The sequence below is a fragment of the Aethina tumida genome, chromosome 4 (genome assembly GCF_024364675.1).
Source record: "Aethina tumida isolate Nest 87 chromosome 4, icAetTumi1.1, whole genome shotgun sequence".
Classification (NCBI taxonomy): domain Eukaryota; kingdom Metazoa; phylum Arthropoda; class Insecta; order Coleoptera; family Nitidulidae; genus Aethina; species Aethina tumida.
Genome location: NC_065438.1, coordinates 7,449,112 through 7,462,569, shown reverse-complemented (window position 1 = coordinate 7,462,569; position 13,458 = coordinate 7,449,112). Strand labels below are relative to the sequence as shown.

At 29.4% G+C, this 13,458-nt stretch overlaps 1 protein-coding gene across 1 annotated transcript; it reads right to left on the bottom strand.

Annotated features, from left to right (window-relative positions):
• Positions 1 to 10,701: 10,701 nt before the first annotated feature.
• Positions 10,702 to 12,345, bottom strand: LOC109606595 (uncharacterized). The gene is made up of 2 exons (XM_020023137.2): positions 11,160 to 12,345; positions 10,702 to 11,099 (listed from the first exon to the last, which is right to left on the bottom strand). The coding sequence occupies exons 1-2, from the start codon at positions 12,343 to 12,345 to the stop codon at positions 10,702 to 10,704; spliced, it is 1,584 nt and encodes a 527-aa protein (XP_019878696.2).
• Positions 12,346 to 13,458: the final 1,113 nt, after the last annotated feature.

Sequence of the window (13,458 nt, the reverse complement as noted above, 5' to 3'; positions counted from 1 at the left end):
AGATTTTTTCGAACGAGTATTAATTATTCTAAATTATCTCTTTAAATTATTATAAAGAAGTATAAAAATCTATGAAATTTGAGAATTCCTTCAAAAATTCTATTTATCGAATTTAATATCTAACAGTAGATATTGGACAAAGCTGAAGAGAAGTCGATGTACCTAGCATCAAAAGGAATATTTTTCTTTGATTTATCTTCTATATTTTATAACTTTCCATCTTGATTTACTATAACTACTCCATTAAATTGACCATTTTTGTGATTTTAATTATTTTAGCTTTCTTTGACAGATTTTTTCGAAATAGTATTAATTATTCTAATTTATCTCTTTAAGAAAAATGCCTAATCATAAACAGTTATCAAAATCTATGAAATTAGACAATTCTTTCAAAAATTCTATTTATCGAATGTAATATCCAACAGTAGATATTGGACAAAACTGAAGAGAAGTCGATAAACTTAGCATCAAAAGAAATATTTTTCTTTGATTTATCTTCTATATTTTATAACTTTCCTTCTGATTTAATATAACTACTCCATAAAATTGACCAATTTTGTGATGTTAATTTTTTTAGCTTTCTTTCAAAAATTTTTTCGAACAAGTATTAAATATTCTAAATTATCTCTTTAAATTATTATAAAGAAGCATAAAAATCTATGAAATTTGAGAATTCCTTCAAAAATTCTATTTATCGAATTTAATATCCAACAGTAGATATTAGACAAAGCTGAAGAGAAGTCGATGTACCTAGCATCAAAAGGAATATTTTTCTTTGATTTATCTTCTATATTTTATAACTTTCCTTTTGATTTAATATAACTCCTCCATAAAATTGACCAATTTTGTGATGTTAATTTTTTTAGCTTTCATTTACAGATTTTTTCGAAAGAGTATTAATAATTCTAAATTATCTCTTTAAGAGCAATGTCTAATTATAAACAGTCATCAAAATCTATGAAATTAGAGAATTCTTTCAAACATTTTATGTGTTGAATTTAATATACAACAGTAGATATTCGACAAAGCTGAAGAGAAGTCGATGAACTTAGCATCAAAAGAAATTTTATTATTTGATTTATCTTCTATAATTTATAACTTTCCTATATGATTTAATATTATGAAATTGGCCAATTTTGTGATGTTAATTTTTTTAGCTTTCATTTACAGATTTTTTCGAAGGATTATTAATTATTCTATATTTTCTTTAAATGGACTTTTATTAAATAAAATAATTATTATTCAAGTCAATATTTTTTGCCAACATTCTACCACCCAGACACGCCACGAGAAAAGAATTCTTTGTTCTTGGAACTGAATGAATTGAAATGATTTCACTTTCGACCTCCTCTTTATTACGTAAAAAATTGGACAATGACGAGAATAATTCACTAAAACTGGAATTATTATTACTTTTTATAAAGTAAACTGAATAAACAATATACATCAATAATTAGATTAATTAATAACTTAATTAAGATGTAAACACAAGAGTACATTAGGCAGTTGTGTGGGTGTACGATTAAACATGTATTCTTACATGTTGTACGAAGATTTAGTGGCCAGATTCAAATTGAACCGTAACACAACCCAACAGCCTATAAATTAATTTAATTACGTTGTTAGATAGACCTTACATTAATTCAACAAGTTTACGATAAATTTTTTAATATTTATAACAAAGATTGTTTTGAATCAATAGAAAGTAAATGAAAAAAATTGTACCTTTTCAGCACAAATTATCTTAAAATATGACAAATTTAATGCAAAAATTATAGAAAATCTCAAAACATGTTAATTTTATTATAAAAATTATTTATTTTATTATGAATTTATTTGTCACTTTTGAAAGAAAAACCTATAGAAGAAGTGAAAGCTTGAAAATTTAGAACAAAAAGTATGAAAAACTGGAAATGAAAGTATTTGAAATTTCGACAAAATTGCTGAAAAGTTGACAAACTTTATGAAGTGTATAAATTATTAATTGTAAATATATTGTGGATTTTTAGGATATAATAATTAGCAAGATGACCGGTGTCTTAAGAGCCTTAAGAGGTTAAGTAACAAGGTGTGTGTCCCATTGATGGTGTATAATATTACAATCGCTCAAACAAAACCCCAAACACCGGGTCGCTCGCCGCGTGTAATCCGATAGGATCGATGATGGAAACAAGGAGGGCGCACGCCAATGGACGACGGCCGGCACACACGGTCCGGGTCAGAATCCATTAGCGAGCGCGGAGCACAATTAAACCGCCGCGGCAATTAATCTCGCCGCGGGGCCCCCGCGACCGACTGCACACCACCTCGAGGGCGGCCGCCAATCGAACGTGTCTGACGGTCATCCCGTGTCCATCTTTTATGTTAATCAAATCATTTTTCAATTGGTAGGCCATCAAACCAACTAAAATACAGTAAAATTCCAGTAATTTGACGTTTTGATAATTCGAATGAAATTGTTTGGCAATAGACTCAAAAGTAAGTTGAGTAAGTGCAATTTTTACTTATTAACTTTAACTCTGATAACTCAAAATTAACTAGATACTAAGCTAAACCATTAAAATGTGGCTACATTCAATGAACATTATTAAAAACTTGTAAAATTGTATTCCACATAAATTATTGTCAAATTGTATTACTTAAGGATTATTTATAAGTATGACAATTGTTAAGTCCCAACTTCCATGCAACGCAAATGAGCCAGTTTAGGTTAGGGCTAATAACATTTTTAAATAATAAAGCCACAATAACAATAATAATATTTTTAAATAATAAAGCCACATGATAATATAAATGAATATAATAAATATTCTTTATAGTATCACAATAAGAAGAAAATGAATTCTAAAATACAAAATAAATGATATTTTAATCTATTTATTTTTATTATAAAAATAACATAAATTTATTTCTTAATCTGTTTTAATTTGTTTCACCTTTTATTTGATATATTTTCTGTTAGAATAAATTAAATTATAATTTAAGATAGTTTTTTCAATCACCAGATAATTTCCTGTAATTTAATGAAGCAGAATAATTAAATTAAATTATTAATTAATACTTTATATTTTTTAAATTTAACATTTTTTGATAATAAGACTTTTAAATAATAAAGCCACTAATTTTCTATAGCAAATTTATTTATTTCTATATATTTTATTATTAACTTTTTTATTGGTCTTTTCCCTTTTTTAAATTAAGTTAATTTTTATTAATATATATGAATATAATAAATATTCTTTATAGTATCATAATAAGAAGAAAATGTATTCTAGAATACAGAATAAATGATGTAATTTTTTATTTCCTTTTATTTTAATATTTTAATCTATTTATTTTTATTATAAATTTATTTCCTAATTTGTTTTTATGGGATTCACCCTTTATTTCATATATTTTCTGTTGTTAGAATAAATTAAATAATAATCACCAGATAATTTTCTGTAGTTTAATGAAGCAAAATAATTAATTTAAAATATTAATTCTTTATATTTTTTACATTTAACTTTTTAATAATAATATTTTTAAATAATAAATTAATAATTTCACCATTTCCATCTATTTTATTATTTTTTTTATTGATATTTCCCTTTCTATTTACTAATTTTGTTAGTATATATGAACATATTCTTTATAGTATTACAATAAAAAGAAAATCAGTTCTAAAATACAAAATAAATGATGTAATTTTTATTTGTTTTTATTTTAATATAAATGTAATAAATTTTTTTTCCTAATCTCTATAACAAATTTAAATATTTCTATATATTTTATTTTTAATTTTTTTATTGATCTCTTCCCTTGTTTTTATATTTATTTATATTTTTATTAATATAAATGAATATTCTTTATAATATCATAATAAAAAGAAAATTAATTATACAATACAAAATCTATTTATTGTTATTATTAAAATTTCTTTATTTGGTATATTTTTTGTTGTTAAGATAAATTAAATAATAATTTAAAATGAGTAAATTGCTTTTTTTATAATTATTATTATTTAATAACACAATTAAATTATTTTTTTTAATAGTTATTTGATATAAAAGTCTGTTTTATAACAATAACTTTTGAGTTTTTCGTTGCAATTATATTCTCTAGCACTACCATTGTACCTAAATTACTAATATAGAAAAATTAGAAAAATAAACCACTTGATTCTATATATTTATTCTTAAAATTCTATAAATTATGTTGAAATAATTTTTATTGTAAATATTTTACAATGATTGAAAATATAAATATTATACATATGTATATTATAATAACTATAAGAAAATTTTTATTAAACTGTTAATTTTCTTATTTATTAGTAACAAATTCATCTATTTTATTCAAAAAATTCTTTTAATAATCTTTGATATACATAGTAATTATTAACAATTTACGATAGAAATTTTATATCAATAAATTGTTTAATTTTATTTAATACATTTAAGAAATACCACAAATTGTGTTCAAAGTTATAATAATAAATTACTTCTTTACATTAAAATTTAATGAAAACATTAACGACCAAAGAAATTTGAAATCTTAATTAAACAATAGCTTGAAGGAAGAACGGCAATTATTGCATCACATCGTAACATGTGCATAAATAAATTTTTTCAGGTCATTAAGTCCCATTTACGAGTGAATCTCCGGTGAATGTGTGAATTATATTTTTTATCCTTAAATATTAAGCGTAGCAAATTTTTTACTTACCTCTCTCCGTAATTACGAAATAATTATTGAGCTTGTCATAGCTTATTACAACGAGAAAGCAGTAGCTAATTTAATTTTCTTATTAGAAGACGTTAAGGATATTGTTCGGCCTTGATATAATTTCATTGTGCCCCATCCAATTGGACGAGCCAAATCCTGAATACGACATTGCAGGTTGATGAGATTCCCCAAATACCCACTCATACTTACAATCTCGTTTGCCTAGATGAAATATCTGGTTTGAACATGAATGTTCCTGCCTTATTTATTTATAAAAATCCTGCGGTACAACGGCACACGTGAATTATTCAACGTAACAACGAAACAACGAAGAGATTTCAGGGGGGGTAGGGCGCGAGGAAATAACCGATTATCGAAGATAACCGGCCATTATGAAAATGAATGTCATTCGGTACAGAAATTGCGGTCATTATCAACCATATTACAACCAATTTATGGCTGTTTAGTTGGATCGCGATCAAAAATTCGGGCCCCCGTTTTTTTTGCCAGGTAGTTGTTTACATCTGCCCGCCCCGTTTAAGGTAATGAAACATTAATAACGCGGTAATTGAAAACTGTCATTTCATAATTAATGTGGCACAGGATGCATGTGTCCTCGGCAACAGGATTACGGCGTAATTAGCCTTATTGGAAACTACAATCGCGGCCCGTTTGGGCTTGATAGGGTTGAATCTGGCTGGTGAAGTTCTGTTATAAATAATATACGTGTTGGAGTTTTTGGTTTTGGTGCGAGAAGAGTCTGATGAATTTTAATTTAAAAGTTTGAGCACAGACAGGCGGTTATGAGGTCGGCAATAAAGTTTTTATCTGGATAGGAAGTTCCTTGTTCGTTCCACCGCTATATTACATCGTTTAATTGTTTTAAATTAAACTGTTTACGTGATGGAAATATCGAAGGAGTGGTTCAAGGAACTTTGGATTTGCTGTCTTGGCAATTTCAACAACTGCAAAAGTGTGCTGTTTTTACAATTTACTGTTGGTACAAGTCAAATAAATCATCATCTACTATGATAGATTTTATTTAATGAATTTAAATAACGAACAGGATTTTTGTTACGTTTGAAATTGTATACATCATTAAATTTAAGCAAGCTGGGCTTAAATAGTGATCAGATTTGGTTGGCTCCTGATCTTTATCACGTCCTGAAAATTGCTGTGTCTGTAAAACACGTCCAGGATTTTCTGTATCTTTAGGACGAGTCGGATTAATTCTTGATTTTGTCCCACGTTCACAAATTTCACTGTGTTTTTAATAGTAAAGAAAAATTGGTAGTATCTTGTTTGAAGGTTTGACAATTTGGTTTTATACACTTCAGAGCATTTTCTAAACATTGTGTGTTACAATTTACTGTTCATACAAGTCAAGGAAACACTCATCTACTGCTATAGATTTTATTTAATGAATTTAAATGATGAACAGGATTTTTGTTACGTTTGAAATTATATGCATCTTTAAATTTAAGCAAGCTGGACTTAAATAATGATGAGATTCGATTGCCATCTCATCCTTTTCATGTCCTGAAAGTTGCTATATCTGCAAAATACGTCCAGGATTTTATGTATCTTTAGGACGAGTCGGATTAATTCTTGATTTTGTCCCACGTTCACAAATTTCACTGTGTTTTTAATAGTAAAGAAAAATTGGTAGTATCTTGTTTGAAGGTTTGACAATTTGGTTTTATACACTTCAGAGCATTTTCTAAAAATTGTGTGTTACAATTTACTGTTCATACAAGTCAAGGAAACACTCATCTACTGCTATAGATTTTATTTAATGAATTTAAATGATGAACAGGATTTTTGTTACGTTTGAAATTGTATGCATCTTTAAATTTAAGCAAGCTGGACTTAAATAATGATGAGATTCGACTGCCATCTCATCTTTTTCACGTCCTGAAAGTTGCTGTATCTGCAAAATACGTCCAGGATTTTATGTATCTTTAGGACGAGTCGGATTAATTCTTGATTTTGTCCCACGTTCACAAATTTCACTGTGTTTTTAATAGTAAAGAAAAATTGGTAGTATCTTGTTCGAAGGTTTGACAATTTGGTTTTATACACTTCAGAGCATTTTCTAAAAATTTTTTGTTACAATTTACTGTTCATACAAGTCAAAGAAACACTCATCTACTGCTATAGATTTTATTTAATGAATTTAAATGATGAACAGGATTTTTGTTACGTTTGAAATTGTATGCATCTTTAAATTTAAGCAAGCTGGACTTAAATAATGATGAGATTCGATTGCCATCTCATCTTTTTCACGTCCTGAAAGTTGCTGTATCTGCAAAATACGTCCAGGATTTTATGTATCTTTAGGACGAGTCGGATTAATTCTTGATTTTGTCCCACGTTCACAAATTTCACTGTGTTTTTAATAGTAAAGAAAAATTGGTAGTATCTTGTTTGAAGGTTTGACAATTTGGTTTTATACACTTCAGAGCATTTTCTAAAAATTGTGTGTTACAATTTACTGTTCATACAAGTCAAGGAAACACTCATCTACTGCTATAGATTTTATTTAATGAATTTAAATGATGAACAGGATTTTTGTTACGTTTGAAATTGTATGCATCTTTAAATTTAAGCAAGCTGGACTTAAATAATGATGAGATTCGATTGCCATCTCATCCTTTTCATGTCCTGAAAGTTGCTATATCTGCAAAATACGTCCAGGATTTTATGTATCTTTAGGACGAGTCGGATTAATTCTTGATTTTGTCCCACGTTCACAAATTTCACTGTGTTTTTAATAGTAAAGAAAAATTGGTAGTATCTTGTTTGAAGGTTTGACAATTTGGTTTTATACACTTCAGAGCATTTTCTAAAAATTGTGTGTTACAATTTACTGTTCATACAAGTCAAGGAAACACTCATCTACTGCTATAGATTTTATTTAATGAATTTAAATGATGAACAGGATTTTTGTTACGTTTGAAATTGTATGCATCTTTAAATTTAAGCAAGCTGGACTTAAATAATGATGAGATTCGACTGCCATCTCATCTTTTTCACGTCCTGAAAGTTGCTGTATCTGCAAAATACGTCCAGGATTTTATGTATCTTTAGGACGAGTCGGATTAATTCTTGATTTTGTCCCACGTTCACAAATTTCACTGTGTTTTTAATAGTAAAGAAAAATTGGTAGTATCTTGTTCGAAGGTTTGACAATTTGGTTTTATACACTTCAGAGCATTTTCTAAAAATTTTTTGTTACAATTTACTGTTCATACAAGTCAAAGAAACACTCATCTACTGCTATAGATTTTATTTAATGAATTTAAATGATGAACAGGATTTTTGTTACGTTTGAAATTGTATGCATCTTTAAATTTAAGCAAGCTGGACTTAAATAATGATGAGATTCGATTGCCATCTCATCTTTTTCACGTCCTGAAAGTTGCTGTATCTGCAAAATACGTCCAGGATTTTATGTATCTTTAGGACGAGTCGGATTAATTCTTGATTTTGTCCCACGTTCACAAATTTCACTGTGTTTTTAATAGTAAAGAAAAATTGGTAGTATCTTGTTTGAAGGTTTGACAATTTGGTTTTATACACTTCAGAGCATTTTCTAAAAATTGTGTGTTACAATTTACTGTTCATACAAGTCAAGGAAACACTCATCTACTGCTATAGATTTTATTTAATGAATTTAAATGATGAACAGGATTTTTGTTACGTTTGAAATTGTATGCATCTTTAAATTTAAGCAAGCTGGACTTAAATAATGATGAGATTCGATTGCCATCTCATCCTTTTCATGTCCTGAAAGTTGCTATATCTGCAAAATACGTCCAGGATTTTATGTATCTTTAGGACGAGTCGGATTAATTCTTGATTTTGTCCCACGTTCACAAATTTCACTGTGTTTTTAATAGTAAAGAAAAATTGGTAGTATCTTGTTTGAAGGTTTGACAATTTGGTTTTATACACTTCAGAGCATTTTCTAAAAATTGTGTGTTACAATTTACTGTTCATACAAGTCAAGGAAACACTCATCTACTGCTATAGATTTTATTTAATGAATTTAAATGATGAACAGGATTTTTGTTACGTTTGAAATTGTATGCATCTTTAAATTTAAGCAAGCTGGACTTAAATAATGATGAGATTCGATTGCCATCTCATCCTTTTCATGTCCTGAAAGTTGCTATATCTGCAAAATACGTCCAGGATTTTATGTATCTTTAGGACGAGTCGGATTAATTCTTGATTTTGTCCCACGTTCACAAATTTCACTGTGTTTTTAATAGTAAAGAAAAATTGGTAGTATCTTGTTTGAAGGTTTGACAATTTGGTTTTATACACTTCAGAGCATTTTCTAAAAATTGTGTGTTACAATTTACTGTTCATACAAGTCAGGGAAGCACTCATCTACTGCTATAGATTTTATTTAATGAATTTAAATGATGAACAGGATTTTTGTTACGTTTGAAATTGTATGCATCTTTAAATTTAAGCAAGCTGGACTTAAATAATGATGAGATTCGATTGCCATCTCATCTTTTTCACGTCCTGAAAGTTGCTGTATCTGCAAAATACGTCCAGGATTTTATATATCTTTAGGACGAGTCGGATTAATTCTTGATTTTGTCCCACGTTCACAAATTTCACTGTGTTTTTAATAGTAAAGAAAAATTGGTAGTATCTTGTTTGAAGGTTTGACAATTTGTTTTTATACACTTCAGAGCATTTTCTAAAAATTGTGTGTTACAATTTACTGTTCATACAAGTCAAAGAAACACTCATCTACTGCTATAGATTTTATTTAATGAATTTAAATGATGAACAGGATTTTTGTTACGTTTGAAATTGTATGCATCTTTAAATTTAAGCAAGCTGGACTTAAATAATGATGAGATTCGACTGCCATCTTATCTTTTTCACGTCCTGAAAGTTGCTGTATCTGCAAAATACGTCCAGGATTTTATGTATCTTTAGGACGAGTCGGATTAATTCTTGATTTTGTCCCACGTTCACAAATTTCACTGTGTTTTTAATAGTAAAGAAAAATTGGTAGTATCTTGTTTGAAGGTTTGACAATTTGGTTTTATACACTTCAGAGCATTTTCTAAAAATTGTTTGTTACAATTTACTGTTCATACAAGTCAAAGAAACACTCATCTACTGCTATAGATTTTATTTAATGAATTTAAATGATGAACAGGATTTTTGTTACGTTTGAAATTGTATGCATCTTTAAACTTAAGAAAGCTGGACTTAAATAATGATCAGATTCGGTTGGCTTCTGATCTTTTTCACGTCCTGAAAGTTGCTATATCTGCAAAACACGTTCAGGATTGTGTGTATCTTTAGGACAAGTCGGATTAATTCTTGATTTTGTCCCACATTTACTAATTTCACTGTGTTTTTAATAGTAAATAAAAATTGGTAGTATCTTGTTTGAAGGTTTCACAGTTTGGTTTTATACACTTCAGAGTATTTTCTAACTGTAATGTGTTACAATTTACTCTTCGTACAAGTCAAATAAATACTCATCTAGAGTGATAGATTTTATTTAATGAATTTAAATGACGAACAGGATTTTTGTTACGTTTGAAATTGTATGCACCTTTAAATTTAAGCAAGCTGGACTTAAATAATGATCAGATTCGGTTGGCTTCTGATCTTTTTCACGTCTTGAAAGTTGCTGTATCTGCAAAATACGTTCAGGATTTTCTATATCTTTAGGACGAGTCGGATTAATTCTTGATTTTGTCCCACATTTACTAATTTCACTGTGTTTTTAATAGTAAATAAAAATTGGTAGTATCTTGTTTGAATATTTAACAGTTTGGTTTTATACACGTTAGAGTATTTTCTAACTGTAATGTGTTACAATTTACTATTCGCATAAGTCAAATAAATACTCATTTACTGTGATAGATTTTATTTAATGAATTTAAATGGTGAACAGGATTTTTGTTACGTTTGAAATTGTATGCATCTTTAAATTTAAGAAAGCTGGATTTAAATAATGATCAGATTTGGTTGACTTCTGATCTTTTTCACGTCCTGGAAGTTGCTGTATCTGCAAAAGATGTCCAGGATTTTTTGTATCTTTAGGACGAGTCGGATTAATTCTTGATTTTGCCCCACATTTACAAATTTCACTGTGTTTTTGATAGTAAATAAAAATTGGTAGTATCTTGTTTGAAGGTTCGACAGTTTGGTTTTATATACTTCAGAGCATTTCCTAAAAGTGGTGTGGGGTTCAATGATTTGTTTGGTTTTTTCCAGCTTGCTTGTCAGTTCTTCGTTCTTCTTTTTGAACAAGTCGACCTCTCGGAGAATTTCGTTAATCAAGTCGTCGTTTTTGGAGTTTCCACTTATTTGCATTTGTAGTATTTCATTGTCTTCTTTTAGCACTTTATTAATTTGTTTTAAAATGTCGTTCTCTTTTGATAAATTATCAGGCATTTTTGTACATTGTTCAAGGGCGTTTTTGAGTTCTTTCTTTAGATTGTTGTTCTGATCCTCCAGTGATAGTAACTTCCTCTTCGTTTTTTGTATTGCCTTGCTATATTTCATGTAATTTTGGAGAACGATGTTGTAGTGGAAATTGAAGTCCTTTAATTGTTTGTTGTAGTCTGAGCATTTGATTAACAACTTCATGTTCTCCCCTTTTTGAGATTTCAACTCAGAAATATACGACTGAGACTTACTAATCACTGATTTCATGCGTGCAAGTCCTCTTTCTTGATTAGCTACAGTTTTTTTCAAATTTAAACGATCTTGTTGTAGTTTAGAAAGCACCTTAAATTCAGTCGACTTTTTTAAAACATTATTATCATTCTTGAGCGTAACAATGGTTTTCCTCAATTCAAGGTTTTCCTTTTCCAACGAAGTTATAGTAGCCAAATAACTTTTGTTACTTTCTTCCAAAATTCCAAAGTTTTTAATAGATTTTCTCATTTGTTGTCTACACAAATTCACTTCGTCCTGCAAGTAGCGCTTATGTGCTTCACTCCTCAAAATCATCTCGTTCATTTTCCTCAAATATTCAGCAAGGATAACATTTTCGTTCAAACAGCTTCGGTCTTTTTTTAAAAAATTCGATTGTACAATCTGCATTTCCCCTTCATTTAGATTATTAGATTTAGAGGTATCTAGAAGAGTTATGTCGTTTTGAATTGTGTCAATAACTTGAAACATCTTCCCCAACATGCCCATTAATTTAATTTGATCATCCTTGCAGCTCAATACTTCACTGAAATCTATTTTCTTTTTAACTTTTTCAATGATTGTCTCATTTTGTAAGATGTTCAGCCCTAACGAATTGATGGTTACTGAGGTGTTTGTAGCAACTGGCAAGCAAATGGTCTGCCTCCTTTGAGGACACCCCTCTCGTTTATCTTCTTTAATTAAACCGTCACCGTGCTTGTCACCGGTAAGTTCGGCCGAAATAGCCTCTGAAACTTCGGAGCGTAGTTCGAAAAGTGCTTTATCCAAAGCCTTTTTGAGCTTCACATTCTGCTCCTTCAGATAAGTGTGCTTCTGCTGCAGCACGTGTTCCTCCAATTGGATTTTCGACAATTTGGAGTTGACAATGGCATTTTCAACTTCCAGCTCCTTTAATCGTTGTTGCAACGTATTCAGTGGGTCTATTAACATTATTGATGCACTATAATTTTTGATGATTGATTGATGAGTGTGACGGTTGATATGATGACAACACCTGACAATTTCTGACTGATTAGTCATTAGTTATTGAACGCAAAAATATCGAGCAAGTCAAGAAAGTAAAAAACAAGCCCGAAGGTAACATTATGAGTGAGTTAGTGAGCAACGTGTTGTCTGCAGTCAACAGTGTGCCATGCGTGACTACAATAACTCGAGTGTATTTATAGGGGCGATAATCAAGTCCCACACGCTGTCAATGTAATCATACATCGTCGCATTCCAGCCGAAGGGGGGCCGGGCCGAACCTGGAGTCGCCCGGAGGCACCAATTTCCACCCAAGACGGAATTATGTACGGCCAAAAGGAAGATTGTCATTATTGCGAGTGGTACGTGTGTTGGGTTGGAAAGCATCTGTGCGGATGTGCGAATGGTAATCGACAAGGGAGTATCGGAGACAATGATTTACTTAAAATTTTCGAAAAGACTCAACGGTCTGAAGGAACCACTAACAAGTCTGAATCACGTGATTGTAATCTAAGTTATATTAATTTAAATAAATGAATGTGATTAGAATTCAGGGCGACCACAAATGAATGGTAATTAAAGTCGCATTACAAGACACGTTCACTCGATTTGAAGTAATGGTGTTTTGATTTGAATTGTTGTTATCGCATTAAACTATTGAGTGAATAGAATTGAAGGGTAATCAATCACATTTGGATGCTTAAAGTTCCTTTATATGGGAAAAAACAATCTTTACTGTTATAAAAAATAATTCCTTGTGACAAATGTTATGTGAAATAAAGAAGAATAAGTGATCAAAGGAGACTTGTCATACTTATTTGATAACAGAAGCGTGAAAATCAAATTGGAAAACATCAAATAAAACATGTTTGATTGGTTCTGTCAAAAAAAATCCTAATTAATGTTTGCTTTTTAATATACCAATCAACACTTGATTTTTCATCATTGAGTGAACATAATGAACAAGTTTATCAGAGTTATAGAAGTAAAAGTATGATTTTAAACTGAAAAAATGTCGTAAATAAGTATACGTCACAGAGGGATTAATCATAGTTTAATCGTTATGAATAACCTTTTGCC